At 37.8% G+C, this 25,001-nt stretch overlaps 2 protein-coding genes across 2 annotated transcripts in view; both read left to right on the top strand.

The window, feature by feature from the left end:
- Window positions 1–948: 948 nt before the first annotated feature.
- Window positions 949–11,132, top strand: LOC127434147 (cytochrome c oxidase subunit 4 isoform 1, mitochondrial). Its single transcript, XM_051686680.1, has 5 exons — window positions 949–1,111; window positions 5,820–5,913; window positions 6,205–6,366; window positions 7,538–7,669; window positions 10,858–11,132. Exons 2-5 carry the CDS (start codon window positions 5,820–5,822, stop codon window positions 10,989–10,991), a joined length of 522 nt encoding a protein of 173 aa, XP_051542640.1. The 5' UTR covers window positions 949–1,111; the 3' UTR covers window positions 10,992–11,132.
- A 1,524-nt stretch (window positions 11,133–12,656) lies between these two features.
- Window positions 12,657–25,001, top strand: part of LOC127434146 (apoptosis regulator Bcl-2-like) — a 74,595-nt gene continuing 62,250 nt past the window's right edge. Inside the window, exon 1 of the mRNA XM_051686679.1 lies at window positions 12,657–13,971. Within this exon, the coding sequence (XP_051542639.1) occupies window positions 13,426–13,971 (546 nt within the window). The 5' untranslated portion in view covers window positions 12,657–13,425. The remainder of the gene's footprint in view (window positions 13,972–25,001) is intronic.

The following is a 25,001-nucleotide window of genomic DNA, read 5'->3' as shown; positions in this document are numbered from 1 at the left end:
GAGATATTGTTAAAAAAAATCTTTGTTTGTGTTCTGCAGAAGAAAGTAAGTCACCATCCCTTCACAGTAGGGATGGCATGAGGGTAAGTAAATGATGAGAGAATTTCAGAGCTGTATGCCTGCTATCTGGGTTTCCTCATAATTATGACTTAGTAGTTAGTAGTAATCACTTTTTATCTCAAAATAATGACTTATTCTTATAATTATGACTTTTTATCTCATAATTGTGACTTATAATTATGACTTACTAAACACATGTATTATGTATGTATACAGGTGCACTTGAGGACAACCTTGCAGTGATTAATGTGGAACTGTCAAAACAGTTCCGCCACAGTTATACACTACAGAATGCAACATGAAACAGAAGTAACATTTGACTGCTTAAAGCAGGAAGGATACCAGTATGTGGGGAGACTACGAACACTTGGCGGGCTAAATGTACAAGGCGTGTCACTTCCTTCTGCACCGCTGTTGTCTTGTTACAATGTCAAGTTAGGTAACCAACATGATACAGTGTAACCTCTTTGCAAATAGTTCAAGTTCAAAGTTTTAATTGTTAAATGCACAGTAACGCGCGCAGCACCTTTAGAAAATTAAATGTTATCATGCAAGCTCACCCATTAAAATTAAGATAAAAAAAAAAAAAAAAAAAAAGCTATAGCCTAATATTAAACGGTATAATTTTCACATAAACAATACATTAGTAAAAAAAAAAAAAAAAAAAAAAATGGAATTCACTCAATGGAATAGACTATTGCACCAACTTCCATTCAAGTCTCTCTCTGAGTCTCAACAGACATACAGGTCTCTCCACGAGTCAAAACCAGTCAGGATCGACCCCAAAATGAACTTATTGAGGATCAATATAATTTCAGTAAAAAAAAAAAAAAAAAAAAAAAACGGTAGACTGTAAGCAGAGATGTCATAAACGGATGGTGCGCCCTTGGCGAGGCTGGTTCCTGAAACGCGCTCATTGGTTCATTCCGCTGATAGCGATGGGCACCTGACTCTCACAATCTACGCGCTGCTTGTAAGTGATCCATGAAACCATATAAACAGAGCACGTAGGCAACTTCTTGTCGACAAGCTCAGACCTTCACATATTAAGGTAAATATCTGTATATTTGGTCTTGAATATGGATGAGATTATTATATTGAGGGAGATTAAAAAACTAAAAACTAAAATAAAATAAAAAACTCAGTGATGCTATTTTCCAAGGTATTTATCCAGATGTGACTAATCCTGAGATTAACTTCACACTTTGAGTTAATGAAAGTTACAGTAGCCTATCTCTCGAATAAGGGGTAAACAAAACTGATTATTTCCTTAATTGAAACAGTGCATTTTTAATGACTTTAATAATAGTAGCCTAATGGTATAACGGTTAGATTTTGGATTTTGTGCAATCTCTCTCGAGTAATATTCACAGAGTTTTTAAGTTGAAATAACCTTTTAAATGCGATGTAAAAAAATGTCATCGTGGCATATTTGAAAGGCTTATTATATATCAACCATATCTCATAAATGAGTGTTGTGCTTGCACGAATAGCCTAAATATTACAAATATTATACATATAGAATATATATATATATATAAAACACAATGAAAGAATTGACGACTTCGTATTTGAACTTGTATTGTTTCACTTTCCTCAATGTATCAGTGCATGATGTCACGCCCCCCGTGAAGTAATTTTAGCGGCTGCAGAATAGTTCACCACACTACGTGACAGAGAGCACATAGTCAAAATCTCCGACACTAGCTGGATACCTGCTTGTTATGTTTAAAAAAGGAATTTGGGGCAGGTGCAGGGATATGAAGCGTGATCTTCTTTTATTATATTTGCACAACCATGTATGTCGGTGCCCTTCAGCAAATCTCTCCGTATATTTCGGACTCTTAATACCGCCAATGATATCAGGCACCTCACATTTTCCATTTCCATTAATTAACCTTGCAGGCGCGTTGTCACAAAAGCAAAACAAGGTCATTGACTGTGAGCTGCCAACCAGTGCGCTGCCTCGACTGCATATTTGGGCATCACATGCGCGCTCCCGATGCGAGGGCTGTATCCAATTTGTTGCACTTGGCACTGTTTCTCTCAGAATGCTGGTTTTGAAGGCAGGTCAATAAACATTTACCATGGTAACCATAATTTCAGGAACCTTAGATCCTACCGTTAGTTTCTGCTATTCATTTTCATCACAAAAGGAAATTGAACAAAACGACAGAAATGCATATGAAAGCTTAGGCATGACACCATAGTAATAATGTGGTCTTTTGGACATTCACTATAGTAATACAATGGTATTCTTTGAAGTACCATGGAGAACCATTCATATTAAATGTCATGGTATGTATTTATGATTTCATTCAGCTCCATTGTAGTTCCAAGGCATTAACATCTGATGCCATCAGTAGCAATACATTACAGACTGCTTTAAAGAAATAGTTCACCCAAAATAAAAATTCTCTCATCATTTACTCACCCTCATACCATTCCAGATGTGTATGACTTTCTTTCTTCTGCTGAACACAATGATTTTTTTAAAGAATATTTCAGCTCTTCATAGAATGCAAGTCAACAGGGTCCAAAACTCTGAAGTTCAAAAAGCACATAAAGGCAGCATAAAAGTAATCCATATGACTCCAGTGGTTAAATCCATGTCTTCAGTAGCAATATGATAAGTGTGGGTGAGAAACAGATCTATATTTATGTCCTTTTTTAACTACAAATCAACACTTTCAAACAGCCCTCCTTAGCAGTCTTCTCTCCTAAGAGTTCTTTGATTAACAATTTTTTATTGATTCATATATTAAACACAGAAAAACAAAACATACTGTATATACACAGAATCAATATTTAACCCCCACAACCCCACCCTAGCCCTAAACAACATCCCAGTGGTCATCTATAATTATGAAAAAAAATAAAAAAAATAAAAATATATATATAAAATAACACATATTAACAACTACACCTCTCTCTCCACTGCCTCTTCCCGAGAGCCCTCCAAAAATGCCAGATATCTGCCCCATTTCCCCACAAACGAGTCCAATTTCCCTAGTCTTCTAGATGACCCTTCTTCAAAAGCCACCACCCTTCCCATTTCCGAGCACCACTCCTGAAATGGGGGCGTTCCAGCCGACCTCCATCCCCTTTAAACTATCTTTCTGGCGATCATAACACTGGTTAGGACCCAACTCTTTATGTGTCTATTCTCTACATCAATGACGCCCCATCGCCCAAAATACAGAGTCTGGGGCAAAATGAAACCCAAGTGCCCAATTCGTCACACACAAAACTCTGACCCTTCAACCAAAATTCTTGGATTTTAACACCACCAATAGATATGGTTTGTGTCTCCATCCTCTGATTGGCATCGCCAGCAGGTGGGTGTGTCTTTAAGACCAAGCCTATGCAATCTAGAGGGGGTCCAATAGAAATGATGTAAAATCTTGAATTGCATAAGGCACACCCTTGCATCTATAGATGCAGACTTGACGTCTTTTAGAATCCTAGCCCACACTCTCTCCAATACCAAGTTTAAATCTTTCTCCCATAATCTCTTCATAGAAGTTAAAGCACCGTCCCCCAGACTCTGAATTAGTAGGGAGTAATACACTGATGCCTCATGACTTTTTCCAAAAGCAGTAATCACCACTCTCAGAGTGTCTGCCGCTTTAGGGGGGGTGTATGCTACTCCCAAAAATAGTACAGAGCAGGTGGCACAGCTGTAAATACCTAAAAAACTGAGATCTGGGAATAACATTTTCAAAGGATCTCAACACTCCGCTCTCATATAGGTCACTGAGTGTAGTAACCCCCCTCACAATCCACTCTGACCAGCAGAAAGGGGACTTATTAATACATAATTTTGGGTTCAGCCATATGCTTGAGGCAACATTTAAATAAATGTCCGAATTAAACACTCTGGACACTTCTGTCCATACCGAGTGCAAATGCGAGATAACGGGGTGTAACTTAACTTCTCCGGTTAGTTTGATCGAAAGTCTTTGCAATGGCGAAATAGGGGCAAGAACTTCCTGAGAGACTGTAGCAGGTAGTTGAATTTTGGAATACAATTAATTTTAGTAACATTAACCTTCCCAATCATAGATAAATATAATTAAGCCCACCTATTAAAGGGTCAAAATGAACTCTAACTAAATCACACAAATTTGCTGGGAATAAAATACCTAAATACTTAATGCCCTGTTTGGGCCACTGAAAGGCACCCTGCTGAAAAGCCATTACTGAGCAGTATGCTGTCAGAGCCAAAGCTTCAGATTTAGACCGAAGATTTAGACTTAGAAAAGGAATTCATAATTCTGTGGAGGCAAGGCATAATCACTCCAATGTCTTGCAAGAAATATGCCACAAAACAAACTCCAACCAATAAGTGGTATAAGCACAAAGAACGTGCAGATTCATCCACAACACTGTCCTGAAGGAGTGTTACTTCACAAAGCAAACTCCAGCTGCTAGGCGGAACCAGCACAAAAAGAAACCAAAAAATGCGCTCAGTTCCTCGGAAGGTCAAGTGAATGTTCAGTGAGTCGGTCCACTTGGCTGCAACGTGAGTACCATAAAATAACTTACTCAGTCCAATGACTTTATGAAGGACATCGCTTGTTGGGGACATGTAAATATTTTATGGCCATCCTTAGCATCTATTCTCAATTTGGTCGGGAACATCAGTGCAAAAGCGACCTTCCATTGATGTAAGAGTTTCTTGCATTCCTTGAAACGATCACATTTCTCTCTTGTCGAATTCGCAAAGTCTGGGAACAAGAAAATGCTGTGGTTCTTCCAAGAAAGCCTTCCTTTACTCCTCGCTTCGCGAAACACGAGATCTTTATCGGATTTGGCCAGAATTGATCAGGGCTTGTCTCCCTCAGTGGATCGCCGAGCCGGAACCCTGTGAGCTCGCTTGATTTCCAGCTTATGGCCTGTTGTGTCAAGCAGACTCAGAAGGAGCCTGTCCAGGAATTTCACCATATCCCGACCTTCTTCGGCCTCAGGAATTCCAACAATCCGGAATTTATTCCGCCGACTACGATTTTCCATATCCTCCAACTTTTCCCAGACATGCTCCAAATCCACATTGGTCGCTAGTGGATTAGCAGCTAATTCCCTCTCCGATGACTCCAGATAATCGATCCATTTCTCGACATCCCCCACTCTTGTAACCACTTCAGTGAGTTTCGTCCAGCCAAATCAGCTCCCTGGTCCGCGGCCTTGTCAGGGGCATCAGCTTGAGCACGTAAGTATCTTTTAATGTCTCCAGAGCCTGAGGATTTTGAATTCTATGACATATTGTCTTCCTAGAACAGTTAAGGATCAGGGTGTATCGAATCTCACCGGTTTATGACATAAAAAGTATTAAAACCAGAAAAGTGCGCAGAGCTCGCCGTTCACACGTCCGAACCTCACATGGTGTCACGTTTTGATTTTGGCTATTCGCATTCTTCGTGCATATCATCACTTACTGGTCAGGGAGGAGAATTTATAGTAAAAAAGGACTTAAGTAAATCAGTTTCTCACCCACATATATCATATTTTATCTAATTGTCTTTTTTGGGTGAACTATTCATTTAAGGTGATCCCTTATTTATTTGCTATGATATTATAATAGTAAATATAATACAGTATATGCTAATATATAAGTAATTTTTTGAATTTATTAGTAAAAATCAAGTAACTCTGAAATAATGGTATTGTGGCAGAAATGGTAACCCTATTTTTTATGTGCACAGCTATGTTGTGTTGACAATTCTAGCTACAGTATTACATTTCGGCATTGTTTTTAGATGCTGACTTCTCGTGCACTGGTGCGGGGGCTGCAGTCTGGATTCTGGCGGAGGTTGTCGACTTCACCTGGCGCATGGGCTGCACATACTCATGGTGACAGCAAGCTCTCAAGAGGATTAGTTTCCACTCAGCTGTCATTCACATACAGGCTCTCCATATCTATCTATCTGTCTGTCTATCTATCTATCTATCTATCTGTCTGTCTGTCTATCTATCTATCTATCTATCTATCTGTCTGTCTGTCTGTCTATCTATCTATCTGTCTGTCTTTCTATCTGTCTATCTATCTATCTATGTCCCGCTACCATTTACAGTACCTTTTCAAACCCTCTATAGGGTACTTCAGTTCTCTTACCGTTCTTCTTCTTGTATATTTGTTCTCAGATGTTGATGTGATTGACTGCACCGTTCCTCAGTACAACAACCGTCTGGACACTCCACTGCCTGATATTCCATTCGTCAGAAACCTCAATGCCGAACAGAAAAAACTCAAAGAGAAAGAGAAGGGACCATGGACCCAACTCACCAGGGAGGAGAAATTAGCCTGTAAATCTGAATGACCAAACCTGATTTTTATTCTTTTTAAAATGTTCCACCAATGAATGAGTTCAGGAATGCAGCTTGAAGTGAATCAGCAAGTATATTCAAGTATAAAGTACTATCAAAGGCTAGACTTTGACCTCAGGTATAAAGGAAACAAATACTATACTCACTTCAAGAGCTCCCAAAAGAACACATTAGTCCTTGCAATACAATGTTATTGCAAGGACTAAGGTGCACTCAGTATTTTTTTACTCTATTTAAAAAGTTTTTGATTAGCACTGAAAGCTAAAAACGTTTGCACTTGTGTGAAGCTGCTTGCGTGGCGCTAGGTGTCAGTAAAAGCCCAGTGCAATATAAATAAATAAATACATAAAAAATACTGAGTGCACCTTTAATAAATAATACATTATTTAATAAATATTTCCTATTTTATATAATAATATTAATCTTTCAGTGTCTATTGGTAAATTGTTGTCAGCTCCCACAAGTGTTGATTTACTGGTAATTTTATCCAGTGTTGCTCTTGGTTTGACAAAGAACAGAGAAGAACAGCCTACAAAGAACAACCTTAAGACTTAAGGCATGTCTTTGAGAAACCAACCAGTATAAATTATTCAGATCCTCTGATGGCTTTGAATTGCTGGTTGAACACTTGGCAGAGACCTGATCAATATTCTTGAGTAGCTAGTGTTATTTGTTTTTTTGGATAAAATTTTCCAGTATGATTTTTACAGCTCTTGTTTAGAGCTGAATGCCACAAGTCATCCCTTAGCTATTGATACCCTCTCTTTGGTATCAACAGTGATCGATTTATCATATTTAACAGTTTCTTGTTTATTTATTTTTTATTTTTTTCTTACTAACTCTAGCTTTATTTCACAGTTGCATTCTTTTTGTAGTGGATAATATCTTATATTAATAAAATTGTAAATGGGTCATCATGGGTCTTGGAAATGATAATGATAATTATCATTTCAGGCCAAGCCAAATGTGCCTTTGGGATTATATGTTATTTACCACCAGATGGCAGTGTTGTCCAATATCTGAATTGAGTGATAGAAATGGGCGCTAAAGTGCCATTACTTACAAGTGCATGCAAGAAGAAAGGCATGCTACTAAATCTCCATAGAACTATAAAGATTCTGAGCATCTGTGTTTTTCTCTCTCTTTGCAGTGTACAGGCTTACACATGAATTGTCGTATGCAGAGATGCAGAAAGGCTCTAAAGAATGGATGACCGTCCTTGGGGGCATTTTTATCTTCCTTGGCTTCACTGGGGTGCTAGTGTGGTGGCAATGTGTCTCTGGTGGGTTTATACACATATGTGTATGCATTCATATACACATATGTACGCCAGTGATAACAGGTCGATTACTGCCCACTTGGCTGATTACAGTAACACAAGTGTCCAAAATGTACCTTGTCGAAGGATAATGCACAATTAAAGGAACAGTTCACCTAAAAATGAAAATTCACTCATCATTTACTCACCTTCATGCCATCCCAGATGTGTATGACTTTCTTTCTTCTGCTGAACACAAACAAAGATTTTTAGAAGAATATTTCAGCTCTGTAGTTCCTCACAATGCAAGTGAATGGTGGCCAGAACTTTGAAGCTACAAAAGCACATAAAGGCAGCATAAAAGTAATCAATATGACTCCAGTGGTGAAATCCAGAAGCTTTATAATAAGTGTCAAGAAACAGATACATTTTTCAATACTTTTTTACTATCAATCTCTACTTTCACTTTCATATTCTTCTTCATTTGTTTTTGGAAATTCACATTATGTATGCCACCTACTGGGCAGGGAGGAGAATTAATTTTAAAAAAAAGAACGTAAAGATTGATCTGTTTCTCACTCACACCTATCATATCACTTCTGAAGACATGGATTTAACCACTGGAGTCTTATGGATTACTTTTATGCTGTCTATATGTGCATTTTGGAGCTTAAAAATGTTGGTACGCATTCACTTGCATTGTGAGGACCTACAGAGCTGAAATGATCTTCTAAAAATCTTTGTTTTAGTACAGCAGAAGAAAAAAGTCATACATATCTGGGATGGCATGAGGGTGAGTAAATGATGAGAGAATGTAAATTTATGGGTGAACTATCCCTTTAATGAACAAAACCCATTTCGTTCGACCACTAATTTACACATACAGTAGCTAACAGATGTGACATCCTGAATTCCCAGCTCACTATTCACTATTAATATCTTAATTATACTTTATAGGTTTTGATTACCAGATTTTTACAAGAAATCCTTTAAATGTTTGAATTTCAAGCACTTCATCATGCGATGTGTTCACACCCACTCGCTTTGAAGTGTGATCCGGCTGGATTTAAATGTGCTGATGATTTATTTATTCATCCAATCTGAAATCAGAGACAGTTGTAGAATCTCCAATCTACTCATCTGAAATAGCATATTGGCTTCCGTTAAATTAAGGCTTGAAATCTCGTTTAGAGTCTCTACCAGTGATCTCTACATGGATTTTGATGTCTTGCCTTCTCTTTTTACTTTCTTTTCTCTCTAATGTGACCAGCTCCATCAGACATGTAGGGTAGATCTCAGAGAACAGATCACTCTGATAGCATGTGTCAGATGGAGGAATCAGCCCAGCTTTTTGACCTGCAGCACATGCTCCTGCTGCATTCCCTCGGCTGAAATAATTGGACTGGGTTGTGTTTTGCATTCAGCAGTTAAAAGAGGAGAAAATAGGAAGAAGGGTGGAAAGATTTACATGTTTGAGCCCCTGCTTCAGTTCAGGAATCCCTTTAGACCCAGCTGAACTTCTTCTGTTGCAAAATGATAAGAAGCTTTCCAAGGCTCTGCATGTGTGTGTACTTAAGATGGATGGAAAACAGTTGACAAGTTTGTAAAAGAATGAGTGTGCATTTGTCTGTGTATATTTATGTGAGTGCATAAGTGTGAGAGATTTCTTATTGGAAGAATACGAGTCTTCTCTATCGCTGTCTCAGAGGCCCCAGTTCTTTGAGGAAGGAAGCCAATGCTACATTACATCAGGAGAGCCACAGTAGAGGAAAATAACGTAAGGAGGGAAGGAAACAGAAAAGAAGTGTGAACAAAACTTTGGTGAGGATCCTTAGGGGAGAGAGAGAGGGGTGTAACCACGTCAAAATGAGAAAGGTACAGAAGTCCAAAAGTCAGTTGTTGGTTGAGGGCTGGGTATTTCCCACACTGTCTGGCTCATGTCATAACTTGAAAAACTCTGAATGCTCTGCTGTGGGCCACTATTCTTCTAATACATTAGGGCCGCGTATTAAGACTTGTCTGAGGTTGACTTAAGCAAATATGAGGCTTAAAAGAGGTGATTAAAGATGTAATTTTTGGAAGTTCTGAGCCACCCGGGATGTAGTCACGCTGCAGACTCTTAGACACCCCCAACCCCTGCAATCCCCTAAAACTGAATAGAATTTGCTGCATATAGCTCAGGGCAGGTGCACTGACTCCACCTGGCAAAATAATGTTTTTCTACTCTCTGCCTTTAGGGGTCTCAATTCAGGAGATGCCCTTGAAAAAAAGGACATATAGCAGAATACTGTATACTAAATTTTACATGCATCATTCTTACAATTTAGTCATGAAATAATATGAAAGATTCTACACTGCAACCAATTTTCTAATATTATCACACAGTCTAGTGCATAGTGATTTTTTTTTTTTGACTTGTCCCCTCCCTTTCTTAAAAACAAACAAAAAAACAAAAACAAAATCTGGGCTACAGGGAGAGACTTATAATGACAATGGGGCCAATCCGTAAACACTGAAATACTCACTGTCTCAAAAGTATAGCCACAAGACGCAAACAATGCATGTTAATATGATTTTAGTGTGAAAAAATCGCTTACTAAACTGTAGTTATATTCAATTTTACAGCTTTGTTGCCATGACAACATAATGCCGTAAACCCCGTAATCCCATTAAACAACGATTTAAACTTTACAGCTCAAATAATGCACAAGTCTTAGCAGAAGAATTTATACAAATACTTTTATAAAATTTTAAGATTCACATTTTTGCCTTTAAAAATGGCCTCATTGACTTCAATTGTAAGTGCCTGACTGTAACCTCAATCTTTGCTTTTTTTTTTAAAGAAAAGAAGGGGCGAGTCGAAATTTTGTTTATGTGGTAATCAATATTATGCCACAAATGCTGTCGATTGAGCTTAACTTGTATTGAACCCAGAATATCCCTTTAATTCTGCAAAAAAAAAAAAAAAAAAAAAAGTGTGTAGACAGTTGCACTTACATTGTTAGAGCATTTCTGTAAATGTGTCTGGTTCTACAAATTTGAGTTTTGTTAACTGAGATATGATTCAAAATTATTTATTTTATATGGTAATTGATAGCATGTCACAGATTCTGCCGATAATGCATTAACTTGTATTGAACCCAGAATATTCCTTTAATTCTTTAAAGTAGAGTCCTTCCTCATGCCTGCCATTTTATTTATCTTTCTCACAGTGTACGGTGATGTTCCCCACACTCTGTCTCCTGAGTGGGTCGAGAAGCAGACACAGAGGATGATAGACATGAGAGTTAACCCTGTCCATGGGATGTCTAATAAGTGGGACTATGAAAAGAAACAGTGGAAATAAATACTGTGCATTGCACTGTTATGATAGAGAATGTAGCAAGTTTGCATTAATGAGGAGTTCCAAACTCAATAATGCTGTGTAACCTGCAGCCTTAAAATATACATGCATATGAACCCAAATAAACACACTGAATTAAACTCAGAGCTGCCTCAGTATTCTGCCTTTGTACTGTTTTAACTGAGAAAAAAATCAAATGTGTTGGTACCTACTGGTACATATACACTGTTACCTGACTACCTGAATTTAAAATGAGCTAACATGATTGACTAGGCCAGATAGTGAGAGAGCATGTGATTGGCTTATAAAGGTTTGATAAATCTTGCTTTACCATAAAAAAATAAAATAAATAATAATAATAATAAAAAAAAAGTTCATTTGATTCAGCAGTAAGAATCAGAGACTAAAAACGGTTCAATGAACGAAAATGAAAACCGAAAATGAAAAAAAAACAAAACAAAAAAAAAAAAAATTCACGGGAACGAAGTCCCTTTCAATTATCACTTTCTGCTGCACAATAAAACAAGGCTCCTCTCTTTTTAGTAGAACGTAAGCATGCACTTCGATTCTGAAGGAAATTGCTAGTTTAAAAACCAATGTTAACAAAATAAAAATCATTCGGTCTGAAAAAGATGACATTTAGTCCAAAGATGACGTTTAGTGTGAGCGTGCATGCAGGAGAGGGAGATTTATGCTATTAATTGGTTTTAGGTATTGAATTGAATATTTGAAATATTTTTGGGGATATGTTTAATATTAAGAATACAGTTATTGAAAAGATGTTATTTTACAGGCTACTGTTCTATGCTTGTTATGATTTCTATCCTGAAAATTCCCCCACATGGGATAATTCGAATGGCTTATTTTGGGTGAGGCAAGTCCCTTGTTTTGAGCTTGTTTTTCCAAAACAGGTGCCTTGTTTCTCTTGTGCTATCTGGAAACACTGCAGCTGGTCCCAACCTTAGCAGAGAGTACTGTCATTTAAAAAAATTATGTTATTAACAGGTCTTTTTTTTTGTTCTAACATTTTACCAATTGGAAAGGAGTCAGAATGCCGGAACGGGAACGAAAAAATGAAAAACATTTTGTTTTTAGTCCCTGGTAAGAATAGAAATACTGGGTACTGCTTTCTACTAAAACAGCTACTTTCTTGTATGCTTAAACCAGACTATTAGCTTGCTAAAGAAGTTAAGAAGGCAATTAAGAGGGCAATACCATTATGATTATTTATTTATGTATTTTTATTTTTTATTTTTTTACAGATGAATTGCTAATAGTCATATGATTATCATTCTTCTGTGAGACTTATTGAGTGAAGGGGGCATTCCATTCATATCTGTAATGCATCTTGAGAAAAGCAACACTGTCATCGGATCCAACATTTAAGAAATTCATCAATTATGTAAATTATGACAGTTAACAGCTACCTCAGAGAATTATTTAATAACATGCCAGAGGTTTGGAGCCCTGCCTAAAAAATTACAACAATCTTTGACTGCTGAAAAGTTGAAAAGTATGTTGAAAAGAACGTAAAGAAGTTCGACAAGGTGTACAGACATACTCTGCATGCTGTGTATCCCTGTAGGCTACTACGCCAAAAGCAATGAATGGTGTGACGTACAGGAAGTGCCGCCCTCTGAGCGAGTACATTCTAACATTCAGTTTCAACAGATCGAGCGCTGCCTCAATGAGTACGCCAGCCTCGATGTCATTCGTTGGTGGTGACGGAGCACGCTTAGAATCCGCAGGATTGTACCACGATCATTGTCGTTGCCACACGTTAGAAAAGCTGCATCTCGCCAAAGGAGAGATACTTGAACATTTTAGACAGAGAGAAAAAAAAAAGTGCTTCTACGTGAACTGACTTGGTCGCTATTTTCTCTTCCGTCTTTTCTGGGACATCGAATGTCAGTGGAATAATAAGCTGCATGCCCTTGACTAAATTTGCTTTAACTTATTTGAGCTCGTAGCGTGGAAGATATTGTGGCTGAACACCCGCTGTGTCGCACTGGAAATATAAACGCAGTGAGTTTTAGGGGTTCAATGAGCGGACGTTCCTCGCGCCACGCTCGAGACGCGTTTGGATCTCCGTTTGAAGTTCACCCGCGCGCTGCAGTAAACACCGTGCGCACGATTCCATCGTCAGAGCGCGCTGGAAATGCAGGTTTGGTGTGCAGACAATTCTGGCTATAAAGTTAAAAAATAACCGTTTTATGCTTCGTATTCAATGAATGTAATACTCCAAGATATTATTTACCTCAAATGTTGCCTTGTGGTGACAGAAACCACATCTTAAGATGCACTGAGCGATGTGATTTTGACATTTTACGGAGCTTTTCTCTGTGAGGGACCGTCACCCCCCCCTCGTCATTTACGATGTGCTTTGAATAACCGACTTTTTCTTGTTTGAACTCGTATTTAATTGTGTTCAATAACGATGGCGGACGAAATTCGCTATGACAGTCGTAATATTGTGGAAAAATACATCAATCATAAACTTTTAAAGAGGGGGTATGCGTGGAAATGTCAATCTTCTGGAGATGAGGAAGATCCTCATAAAGGAATAGAGGACACTTCAAACTCTGACAGGAGGCTTCAGGCTCCCTCGGCCGGAGGGGGCAACAACGAATGTCTGTTACCCCACCGGGTCACCCGCTCCGACCCTCACTTGAGGCTCTATCGGGCGTTACGTGAGGCTGGAGACGAGATAGAAAAGATGTACCAGCGGGAATTTGAGGAGATGTCCAACCAGATGGTATTTACTCCCAATACAGCGCAGCGCAATTTCTCGGCGGTGACCGAAGAGCTGTTCAGGGATGGAGTGAACTGGGGTCGGATTGTGGCGTTCCTTGAGTTTGGTGGTACCATGTGCGTGGAGAGCGTTAACCGGGAGATGGCGTCCCAGGTAGATAATATTGCACGCTGGATGACCGACTACCTGAACGGGCCGCTGGAAAACTGGATTGAGGAAAATGGTGGTTGGGTAAGTTTATGGTTGGTCACGACCTTTGCCCAGTGCATTTATGTCCTATAAATATATCTTCAACTGAAGCTTAAAATCAAAGCTACGCAATTCCAGAGCCTCCTTAAACACCAATTACCCATCAGGAACCATGCAATGTTCTTTATTTTACTATTATAATTTATCAGTGGAAGTTTTATTGGTAGAGTGCCTTACAAGAAAGTTACTAACGCATAGGCTATAGTTAAGAATGCAAACTTATTACTAGAACCTTGTGCTCCACTAAGGCCACTAATACAATTACAATGCAATCAACATACTGTAAATATTGTTACCTTCAAGATACAAGTCGTTCTGGGTCATCTGAAGTTTGCAACTCAACATTAAACACAGTGGGCTAATGTAACTGTAGTGCTATTCAGTCGAATAAATCACAGGTTAGCTTTGAGAGTGGGACTGGTCACAGTTTAGTCAGCTTGGTTTTTACAGTTCATTTAAGGTGACAGTTGACAGTTGACAGTCAGTCAATTTTAGGTACATCTCTTCAGATGAGTACAAAGAGCGTAAATTTTCTATTACACACAGGCCTCGATTTAAATCAAGGACATCTGTATAGACTTTGCCTTAGTCACATATGCAGGGTCATTAATAAATGTTAAGCTCAGTTGAGAGCATTTGTGGCATAATGTTAATTACCAAAAATAAATAACTAAGGAAAAATCGATCTCCTTTTTAAAAAAAAATAAAAAAATAAAAAAAATTAAAAATAAATTAAAAAAGCAAAAATCAAGGTTGCAGTGTGGCACTTACACTGGAAGTGAATAGGGCCAATATTTCTAGGGTTTAAAGGCAAAAATGTGAAGCATAAAATTTTATTAAAGCACTTGCATTAATTCTTCTGTTAAAACTTGTGTATTACTTGAGTTGTAAAGCTGTTAAAATCGTAGTTTTTATGGTTATTGAGTTATTGAGGTTGCTGCATTTTGCCGTCATGGCAACGAAGTTGTATAATTGCATATAACTTTATACATAAAAGATTATTAAGCGATTTTACTGCAATAAAATCATGTTAACACATATAATATTGATGTCTTGTGGCTATTCTTTTTAAACAGTGAATATTTTAACGTTTACGGATTGGCCCCATTCACTTCTATTGTACAGTACATCACTCATACCCAGATTTTTGCTTTATTTTTTTTTTTAAGAAAAAGAGGGACGAGTCTAATTTTTTATTTTTTTGTGGTAATGACCATTATGCCACAATTGCTTTCGATTGACCTTAAAGGTGCTGTAAGTGATTTTAACGTTCTGAAGCTTTCATGTGACTGAGCCATTGAATTAGCCACGCCCCTCATTCCAAAACCCTGCCCTCCAAAGGAAATTTTGAGACCAAAACCAAGCAATAGAGCAGCATTGTTTGTTCCTGTGGCTGTCAAATTCAACAATGGTACAATAGCGCCCTCAACTGACAAACATTATGAATCATAGCCTCAATGATCCGTTTCAAAGACAACACCACGAGAACGAGCAAAATGACTGACAGGTGAAAAGTGTCACTATCCAACGTCCACAGACACATTTTTGTTTGCTGTTTACAAAGTCTAAAGCTGTCACAGAGTCCGTTGAGATATCTCAGGACACTTATTTCATTAATATCTTTAAGAGAGTAGGAACACTTTTTGCATACTTTTCCATGAAAAAATCGCTTACAGCACCTTTAACTTGTCTTGAACCTGGAATGTTCCTTTAAGAATGCAAACTGAGTACTAAAACCTTGTGATCTACAAAGACCACTAATACAAATGCAATGCAATCAACATGCTGTAAATATTGTTCCATTTCAAGATACAGAGTTTAGTCAGCTTGGTTTTTGACAGTTCAATAAAGGTGACAGTTGACAGTTCAATCAAGGTTAGCCCCGCCTCCCCCTTTCATGAGTAAAAAGAAAGTTTATTTTCAGTTAGACACAGATGTTCTGTCTCAAGGACATGTGTATAGACTTCAATTTAGTCACATATGCAGGGTCATATCATAATGAATTCTTAATAATGGCCTGGTTGTAAATAATTCCAGCCCAGATTCCAGATTTAAAGAAAATCTCTCATGGTCAAATGGAACTGTATATGACTCAGTTATAAGGATGGAGATCTTTCTTTGCTTTTCGAGGTCAAGCCACTGAGAGGAGTGCTATCCATGTCATGCTGTGATTTGCCAGAAGGACAGTCTAACAGTCTCTTCTTATTTGAGCCTTTGACATGTAAATCCGAAGACACCTGCCGATTTGTCTCTGAGGAGGAATGAAAGCTGCAGTATGCGTAAAAATGGCGTATCCAAGAACACACAAACTCCCTGGTCAAAACAAGTAAACAAATTTTATTCTTTTTTTGTTCTTCAAGGGAGAGCCCTTGTTTTAACACTACCCTTCACTCTTACTGCAGTGCTTCTGTGCTGAATTATTTACGGTATAAATTGGAGCAGCCCATCATGTTGCATTGCTCCTATATGGGTGGACTCCACCCTATTCATACACAGCAAAGCATCCCAGAACCCCCTCACTACCCCAGCTGAAAGAGAGGAGAAACCATCTGTTTCCCTGACAATCAAACATTGAGCATGTAGTTTGTCTGGTAAAAATTGTGAAATCATGTTAAATGTAGTTCGGAAATCTTTTCACTTTTTTTTATTGTAACAATCAAACATGTGGCTATGATGTTATGAGAGATGGTACAGTCTTCAGAATGCATACTAGAGGTGAGCCTTCTTTCTTTGCTGTCTGGGACAGCTGTGCAGGTGGCCCAGCAGAGCCATTATTCCTGTCTGGACGCAAGGTGTGCTGGGGCTGAATTAATGATGGTCATTACTCACCACATCTGCTGCAGGTTAGACTGACTCAAATAGCATCTGATAAAGTGAGATGTAGTGAAAGCTTTACAGAGTAAGCAAAAAAATTAGCAACAGCAAACAAACCTGCTTTCATCCTCTATTAATTTCAGCATTGATAAAGCAGTTAGCCTATTTTAAAAGGGTCAATTGTAATTTATTTAAGGTAATGAATGGGGTTGACTATTGTACTTTATTATAGCTGCCTAAATCATGTTTGAATCTATACTCCTTTAGGTGGAGAGATGCAGTGCAATTTGGACACAATTAGCAGAGAAGCATTTTAATAAGCCTTTATCATGCACCTGCATTATTCACAAAGCTCAGCACTTTGTCCAGAGGCGATGAATGATTTATTTCATTTTGTCATGAAAAGCACATCTAAAGTTTGCATTAAGATGGTTATTGCTGAGAGAATTGGCTTGCACATGAGATTTATATATTACACTGTGTCTGTCAGCAACAGCTTCTTTAAATGTAGGATTTGTTTTGAAGTGCTGAGAGCATTTGACGATGATATATACTCACACAAGGGATGTTTCCTGGTTGATTTCCTCTGTAGTTAGTTATTTTAGGGGAATTTTTATTAGGTTACTGATAAAGTCCCAATAGCTTACCATCAGAGTACTGTTGGTGTTTAGGCCTGTTCATTTGCATGTTCATCTCATTCATCTCATTAAAAAACCTCTCTTTGTGGAGATTTGTATTGTAAGGGCTTTTACATCAAGAACAGAAACATCAGTGGGGATGAAGACCCAGTAAAGTTGTGCACAAACATTTTGGGGATTGTTAAGTAGGAAAACATGATTCGTTACTACTCTCAAGTTTTACTTGAATGTAATTGTACTCTGTTACTATGAAAAAAGTAGAAGTGACTAAGAAAATGGAAGAAGAATTCGTCTTTTTTGGGGTGTGCCACAGTTGTGTTTTTTAGTATTCATTTCTCCCATTAGAAAGTCCTCTAATGTGTCAGAAGGGCTTCCCATGTTGCCCTAAATTGGTCAGATGGCTTTACTTTTCTGCCAAAAAGATATGTCCCCTCTACCCGCCGTTAATCCGGACTTATTATCCTCCTTTTGAATTAATGTGATTCATTAATCCTTGAATAAAGCCTGTCTGTGGAGAATACATGATTCAGCTGTACCACAGCGGTCTTATTTCTGTTTTTCCAAACCGCCTGCAGGGATGCCTCATTTACCCAGCATGCCTTTGGGACCTTCTTCTTACTTCATTCGCTATCACCAGTTGAATTTATTTGAAAATCAGTTCTTAAGAATTTTAAAGACGTGTTCTTTTCTTGCAGATGGCCCTCAAACTGTTAACTATGATACAATTATAGACCACTCGAGACATGACAGCAACAACAGACATAATTAAATTGGTTCTGTCAGATTGCTATGTTGATCTAGTTCTTCTTAATGATGGCAGCTAAGCATGCAGCCCTGTGGCCTGGAGATGCCCATAATTCATGATGTAAAATTAATTATTATTACAGCTAAGCTTGAAAAGGCTCACATGAAACTGGAAACAATATTAACATATATTTATGGTGCTTGGAATGCTTTCTGTAATCCAGTTTGGCCTTTCCTGTGACCCTTTCACTAAAAATAGCCACCTATAGCCAGAAATTTTAATGTTGAACACAACAATGAAAAACATCTAAATTACTTAACCTGCTTTTGTCCCCTTTCATCATATATGTTCTAGAGAAATATTTTCTGGAGGTAGGTCTAACTATCACAATAGAGTGCAAATTAGTGCCTTCCCATTATTTTATTTTTTTTCCATAGGGATTTCATAACCAAAACCTACCAACTTTGAGGTGAATCCCAACATTACAAACTGTGACGCTGAGTTTGAGTTTGGAGCAAAAAATAATTTGAAAATTGGACAAAAAGACTAGACTGTATACTTAATGTCTTTAATGAGGGAATGAAATACAATCCCATGAAGGATTGTGAATGACGTAATCAAATTAAAAATAGTGGAAAAATATTAAACCATTGATTTAAATTTATTGATTACAAGTATATAAATATTTTTTTTTAATTTTATTGCAAAATATTAAGATATATGCAAATATATAAGTAGTTTATTTTATTGTAGTTTTACTATTCTAACGACTTCCATGAGGCACCCTGGAGTGTGGTGTGTACTGTTTAAATCCAGCCCCCAGTCAGATAATGAAATCAGTCCAACTGTATTAATGATTGTTTAGACAGGCTACAATTGCGCAGGTGCTTACCCACATACCACATACCTGCGGTTCATTACATGTTTCTTGCTGTGTACAGTACACTGCTGATTCTGATGCCTTAGAGGTACATTTGACCCCACCTGGGTCTTTTGTTGGCAGGTGTTATGTCTTAGGCATTTACAGTTAGGGTGTGTTCACACTTGTAGTTCGGTTCTCTTGGTCCGGACCAAAAAATGATACATTTAGTCCTGGTTCGCTTAGCGTTCACACTGGCATTTTTAACACCGAACCTAAAGATACAAAACAAAAGGCAAAAGGATAAAGTCACAACCTGATTGGACAGCTTTTATGGCATATATTTTGTGACGGAACTTGCAGATCATCCAACTGCTGGGCTGAATGTGCTCGTTGGATTTATGTATATATGGTAGTATTTTTACCAGCTGAGAACAAATGTGTAAAGGAGTCAAAACAGCACCAGGAATTCCTCCGTTGCACACACAAACGAAGATATGCTGCAAGGAGATGGCGGTTCCGACGCCTGTACCGAACTGTAATGGGCAACATAGCAACTATGATGATGAACCATGTATGCTTGAGGTCAGTATTAAAGGCAAATTACTTACTGTTATTGGTCCGTTTAGACGTCTTTGGTAGTGGACCCCGCTTGTTTGGTGCACACCAAGGTTCGGATGGCAGTGTTCACACTTGTTCGCACTAACAGAGCAATCGCACCAGAGTTCGTTTTAATCGAACTAAACCTGCCAAGTGTGAACACACCCTTAGAATCAAAGAACTTCAAAAGCTCTGCTATCACTCAGGTATTAATTTTTCCTGAGCATGTGCCTCATACAGCCCTTTCAAATGACATTGTTTATGAAAGGGATATCAATATGAAAGGCAGGCTGTAAAACAAAACAAAAAACAAACAGTCAAAAAATGGAGTGCAAAGAAAAGTGTCTCGTTTTTTTTTTCTTTTTTTTTGTTCTTTTTTTTTTTTGACATTTTAGTGATAATGGCTTCAAACAGACCTGCTGTGTATTTTATTGTTGCCATGTCCTACATCTGTGCTTGTGAAGGAGCCAATAAATGTTGCAGAAGAAAAGAAAAGCTTGATTAAAAGAAAATGGAGGAGGCAGATAAAAGACAGCAGCAATGATGAAGAATTGTGGATGGTTGCCAGGGTAGATGATAAAGGAGAGAGAAAGTGTAAAGAGTGTGTTTTGCAGCTTCCTGGCCAGCTGCTGTCAGGTGGGTATGGTTGTGTATCCTGCTCCTGGGGGGCATGTTAGGGCTCCAAGGGCTGTTCTGATTGGTTGCCAGAGTGCTGCTTGGTGCCTTTGACCTTAAGGCAAACCCTCTGCTGGGTGTGTCTGGAAAAGAGGCCTGATGTTTGTTGGAGATGAAGAGTTTTAATGACAGGAAAAATAACTATTCCCTCCCAGGTGTGGTCTCGTTCCTGATCTCTGTGTTCTCTCAAGGGTTCTATACACAAAGATGCACAAAAGACACTTAATTGAATAATAAGACAGAAGAGTCATCAAAAATACAAAAAATAAAAAATAAATAAAATAAAGATTAATCATAAACTATTTGAAAAAGTGGGTTTCTTCCCTTTTCCCCTCAGCATCTTTCTAACTGCTGAGGCTTACAGACAAGAGAAGAAATAGGATGTGAAAGGTGAGTTCAGCAGTGAGATAGAACATAACGGCTAAATACCTAGTTGAATTTTAGTTTAAAGAACACCAAAACATCATCTCATATCCTTACTCAATATCTCACTTTTATTCACTGAAACTCACAGTGAGTCATTAACAGAAAAACTTGAAATGTTTCAACCACTTCATGTTATTAGTTATTGGTTTCCCTGAAGAGGTGAGAAACTCGTAGAGGAAGTTTTAGGGGCACCCCCTGTTTCTCCATTGGTTCCCTCTGTACACACCATGTACTGGATGTTCATTTAAGTTGTTTGTTCACTAACCATTTTTAGAGTTCCATGTAGGTATTTAGATTTTCATATTGTGATAATTGCTGAAGCTTTTATAATGGTATACGGCAGGGACGAGGCCAGAAATCTCCAAATGAGTGGACCTTGGTGAAACGGTGGACCCCTGTTCAGTGCCTAATTTCATCATGAATATAATGAAGTGCACCCCTTTCCTCAGTGTTTATGAGTCAATATTCGTGAATTTACCTAATACTTAAAGTTGCCTAATTACATGTACAATAACAAGTAACAACTGTTATTAAATGTATTATTAGAAATGTACCTTAATACGTCATATTGATGCAATTGTAATGGGGTTGTTTGTGCATTGTGTTGAATAAAGCACTCGATTGACACCATCTCACGCCTTTGGTGGATTTTATTCTGTTTAAACACATTTAAAAGCGGTGATCAGTCCCAATAGTCATACTCGCGCATGTCCCACCACAACCACTCTCCCGGCTGGTGCAAATCTTAATCTTTATGTATGAACAATATAGGACAGGTATACAATAATTACACATATTATTTCAAGTATAAAGTCTGTACCCGTTTACACACATTTAAAAACGGCGGTCAGTCCCAATAATCATGCTCACACATGTTGTATAATGAGGATGAACATTAAATCAACCATTATAGAAAACATGGTAGCTTGAGAAGAGAACATACAATACACTTTCATACGTTACAAAACAAAATACATGTCGATGTTAACCCCAAAAAAACAAGATAAAATTAATTAAAATATTTTTCCGGGGAGCACTCACCCACCACAGCCACTCTCTTGGCTGGCGCGAATATTAATGACCCAACTGGAACCAGTTTACTACACAGCACCAGCCGATGGGTGGAGAGTGCAGCTTAAATATAATTAAAAGGTCATCACCAAAACACTTTCCCGGACTTTCAGCTTCATCATACCACGTTGGTGGAACGACCTTCCCAACTCCATCCGTGAAGCTGATCACTCTCTGTCTTCAAAAAATGACTAAAAACACATCATTTCCATGAACACTTAACCAGTCATTAAAAAAAAAAAAAAAAAAAAAAATATTTCTGTTGCACTTTATTCTGTTTTGAATACTATTATGATGCTAGTGATACTTTGTAATACAGCACTTTTCATACCACTGTCTCCTAAGATGATTCGCCTATGTTTTCCTCTCTTGTAAGTCGCTTTGGATAAAAGCGTCTGCCAAATGAATAAATGTAAAATGTAAATACACAAAATTAAGCAAGTGGAAGCACCTTTCTGATCCTGTTACACAATGAAAAATGAAATGGCCAGAGAGATAAATACAATAAATTAAAATGAGAGATTGCAATAAACATTATTATTAGACACTTTTCAGTCCTGCTTTTCACAGGTGTTGGCTGGGTTTCCTGAAGCACTAAGAAGAACGTTAGTAGCACTTTAGTAATTAATCTCTATGGTGCGTTTCCCAAAAGCATTGTTATCTAAGTAAAAACATTTGTAAATTAACGAGAGCTTTGAACCACTCTTAAGTCCATCAAGTGCAACTTAAATGTAGCTTTCTTGCATCTTTCACAGTTAATCAGAGACTAAGGGACATTTAATAAATTATAGTAATATATTTTGATTATTGGAAAGCCATTGTACACTGTTTTAGAGGATAAAAATGTGTGAAAAAATCACTTTGAAATCAACTGGCAGTCTCCACAATCTGCACATGCAATGTGATAGGTCTAAATTAGATCTAAAGATAAATCTAAATTTACGTAACACATAATACGGTATAATGTTTTATTGGCCTTATTTGATAATCATAACTATGAAAGATTATCTTATTAAACAGATTTCTTTAGACATATGTGAGAAAAGTGACCCTGCAGTTTAAAACTTAAATAAATGGGCCTAAATATATAAATAAAATACATTTATCAAAAGAGGATAGAGTGAGTGTGCAATGAGAGATTCCCTTCATTCTGCTTAGAAAGGTCTGCGAGTAGTTCAGTACTGATGTCTGCCATTTTAGTCCTGTTCTTTGTGCATCTGTTCAGTTTCAAGCCAAAGAAACAACACAGGCTACATGAGATCCCCTTATTATGATGTGATGCTCATCAGGTACATTCACACTACATGCACTCTTGCTTCATTTTTATTAATCTCTATAAGCTGAGCAAACATCTGAATTCCTGTCTTACCAAAGTTGTAATTATTTATTTAATTGAATTCTGTAATAGTTAATAAATTTCGGTGGTTTTCTACAAGGTTACAAACAACTTCCATGTTTGTTAGTATTTCCACATTATTTTCATTTTGAGAATACAAAACCTGGACATATTTGCCAAAGTGATCAGCACCTTTGGACCGGACAGCTCCCGTAACGAAGCACTTAAGTTCAACTTTATAATGAGCAATCTATGTGCTGGTTTGGGAAACAGGCATTTCTCCATTGTAAAATAACAAACGATGCCAGTTAAGATGATCATAAAGACTTAAGTTGCAATGTTATCGGGAAACCCAGCGTTGGCTATTTCCCCGAAGATCGAATCTTTAAAATCTGACAACTCTCCTTTGGCTTACATTCTGGGCTTTGTGGAGCTGCTGCAATGTCGCAAAATATTTATTTTGATTAGTAGTCTATGTAAAATAAGAGGTCTGGTGAAAAACGCAAGTGAATCAGAAGTTCTATTTAACAGCAGAGTTGGGGAATGTTGCATTCAGATGGAGGCTAATGAGTAGACAAGCACAGAAGAGAAACTTCTTGTTCAAGAACCATATCTGTGGTTGTAGCTACTGAATTATGACACATATAACAATTCACCTGTTGTCCCAATGTCCTTGCATCCTAAGATGGTCTGAGATCATATTCAGTGTTCTCGTAGACGACACTATTCCTGCAAATTGTTCCCAGATTATGAACAGGGAAGAAATAGTACGAACTCATCATATGCACGTGTTCCACGAGACGTGCTCGCGCTGCGTGCGTGAACGCCAACGCGCCAATAAACCTCTAAACACACAGCAAATAAGAGATGTGCATCGACGGCTTCTCTTTCGTCTGTTTTACAAAATATGATCAAGTGTGCTTCTTCAAACATGTGTTTTTGTGTCTAACAGCGTTTCTTGTCATTTGTCACTCCGAGAAGTCTTAAAGTTCGCCTGCCACACAGTTGCGGGTAGATGATGAGCAAAATTAACTGCTAATTTCATACCCTGCCATGTCATCTACAGAAACATCTACCACACTCCCATGTAAAATAATAATTATAATAAATTAAGTGAGACAAAGTGTGGATACATTATCTTGGTGCTAAGCTAAAATGAGCTCAAACTTTTTATTTGAAATAAATAAAAATTTCTAACTAATATTTATAACAGGAATAGGATGATTATCTTGCATGTGAGCGTCAATTGTAACATAACTGTGCATGTTAATAATCGCAGTATACCAAATGACTAAATATGTCAGTCTTTCATTCTAATGGTGGTCATTCATGCAAATATTCTTGTTTGTGGACGCTTAGTTGTTTGAATAAGTTTACTTGCTCATCAGACAGCTTTGTTTTGTTTCGAGTTTTGTCTGCCTTAGTTGCTGAAATTTTGATTTTGACTTTCATCATCCTTTGATATGTGCATTGTGATTTTTAAATCAGCATTTCTGTCAACCAGTCATTTTTTCTTTGCACAGATACTGTGGAATATAGAAACAAAGACAAAGGAGGAGGTCGGGAAATGCACATGGAAATGCACATGAACTCCTGGGTTGGGGCATCTGTCTAGCCTGGTAGATTCAGTAGGCGAGTGCCCCTCACCCCCAGCACATTTGATTAATGACAGGATCAATATCTATTTAGAGAGCCGTAGTTATATACACAAAAACGAGGGCACACGGTAGCAGATGACCGTGCCAATCTGCTTCACATTGCTCAAGTACATCAACAAATATACACCACATGCTGTCTCTCAGCCACAGTTAGGACCTCTGGTGTGTCTTCTGACTACGAGATTGGGGA

The sequence above is a fragment of the Myxocyprinus asiaticus genome, chromosome 44 (assembly GCF_019703515.2).
Source record: "Myxocyprinus asiaticus isolate MX2 ecotype Aquarium Trade chromosome 44, UBuf_Myxa_2, whole genome shotgun sequence".
In the NCBI taxonomy this organism is placed as follows: domain Eukaryota; kingdom Metazoa; phylum Chordata; class Actinopteri; order Cypriniformes; family Catostomidae; genus Myxocyprinus; species Myxocyprinus asiaticus.
This window is presented reverse-complemented; position numbering and strand designations above follow the sequence as displayed.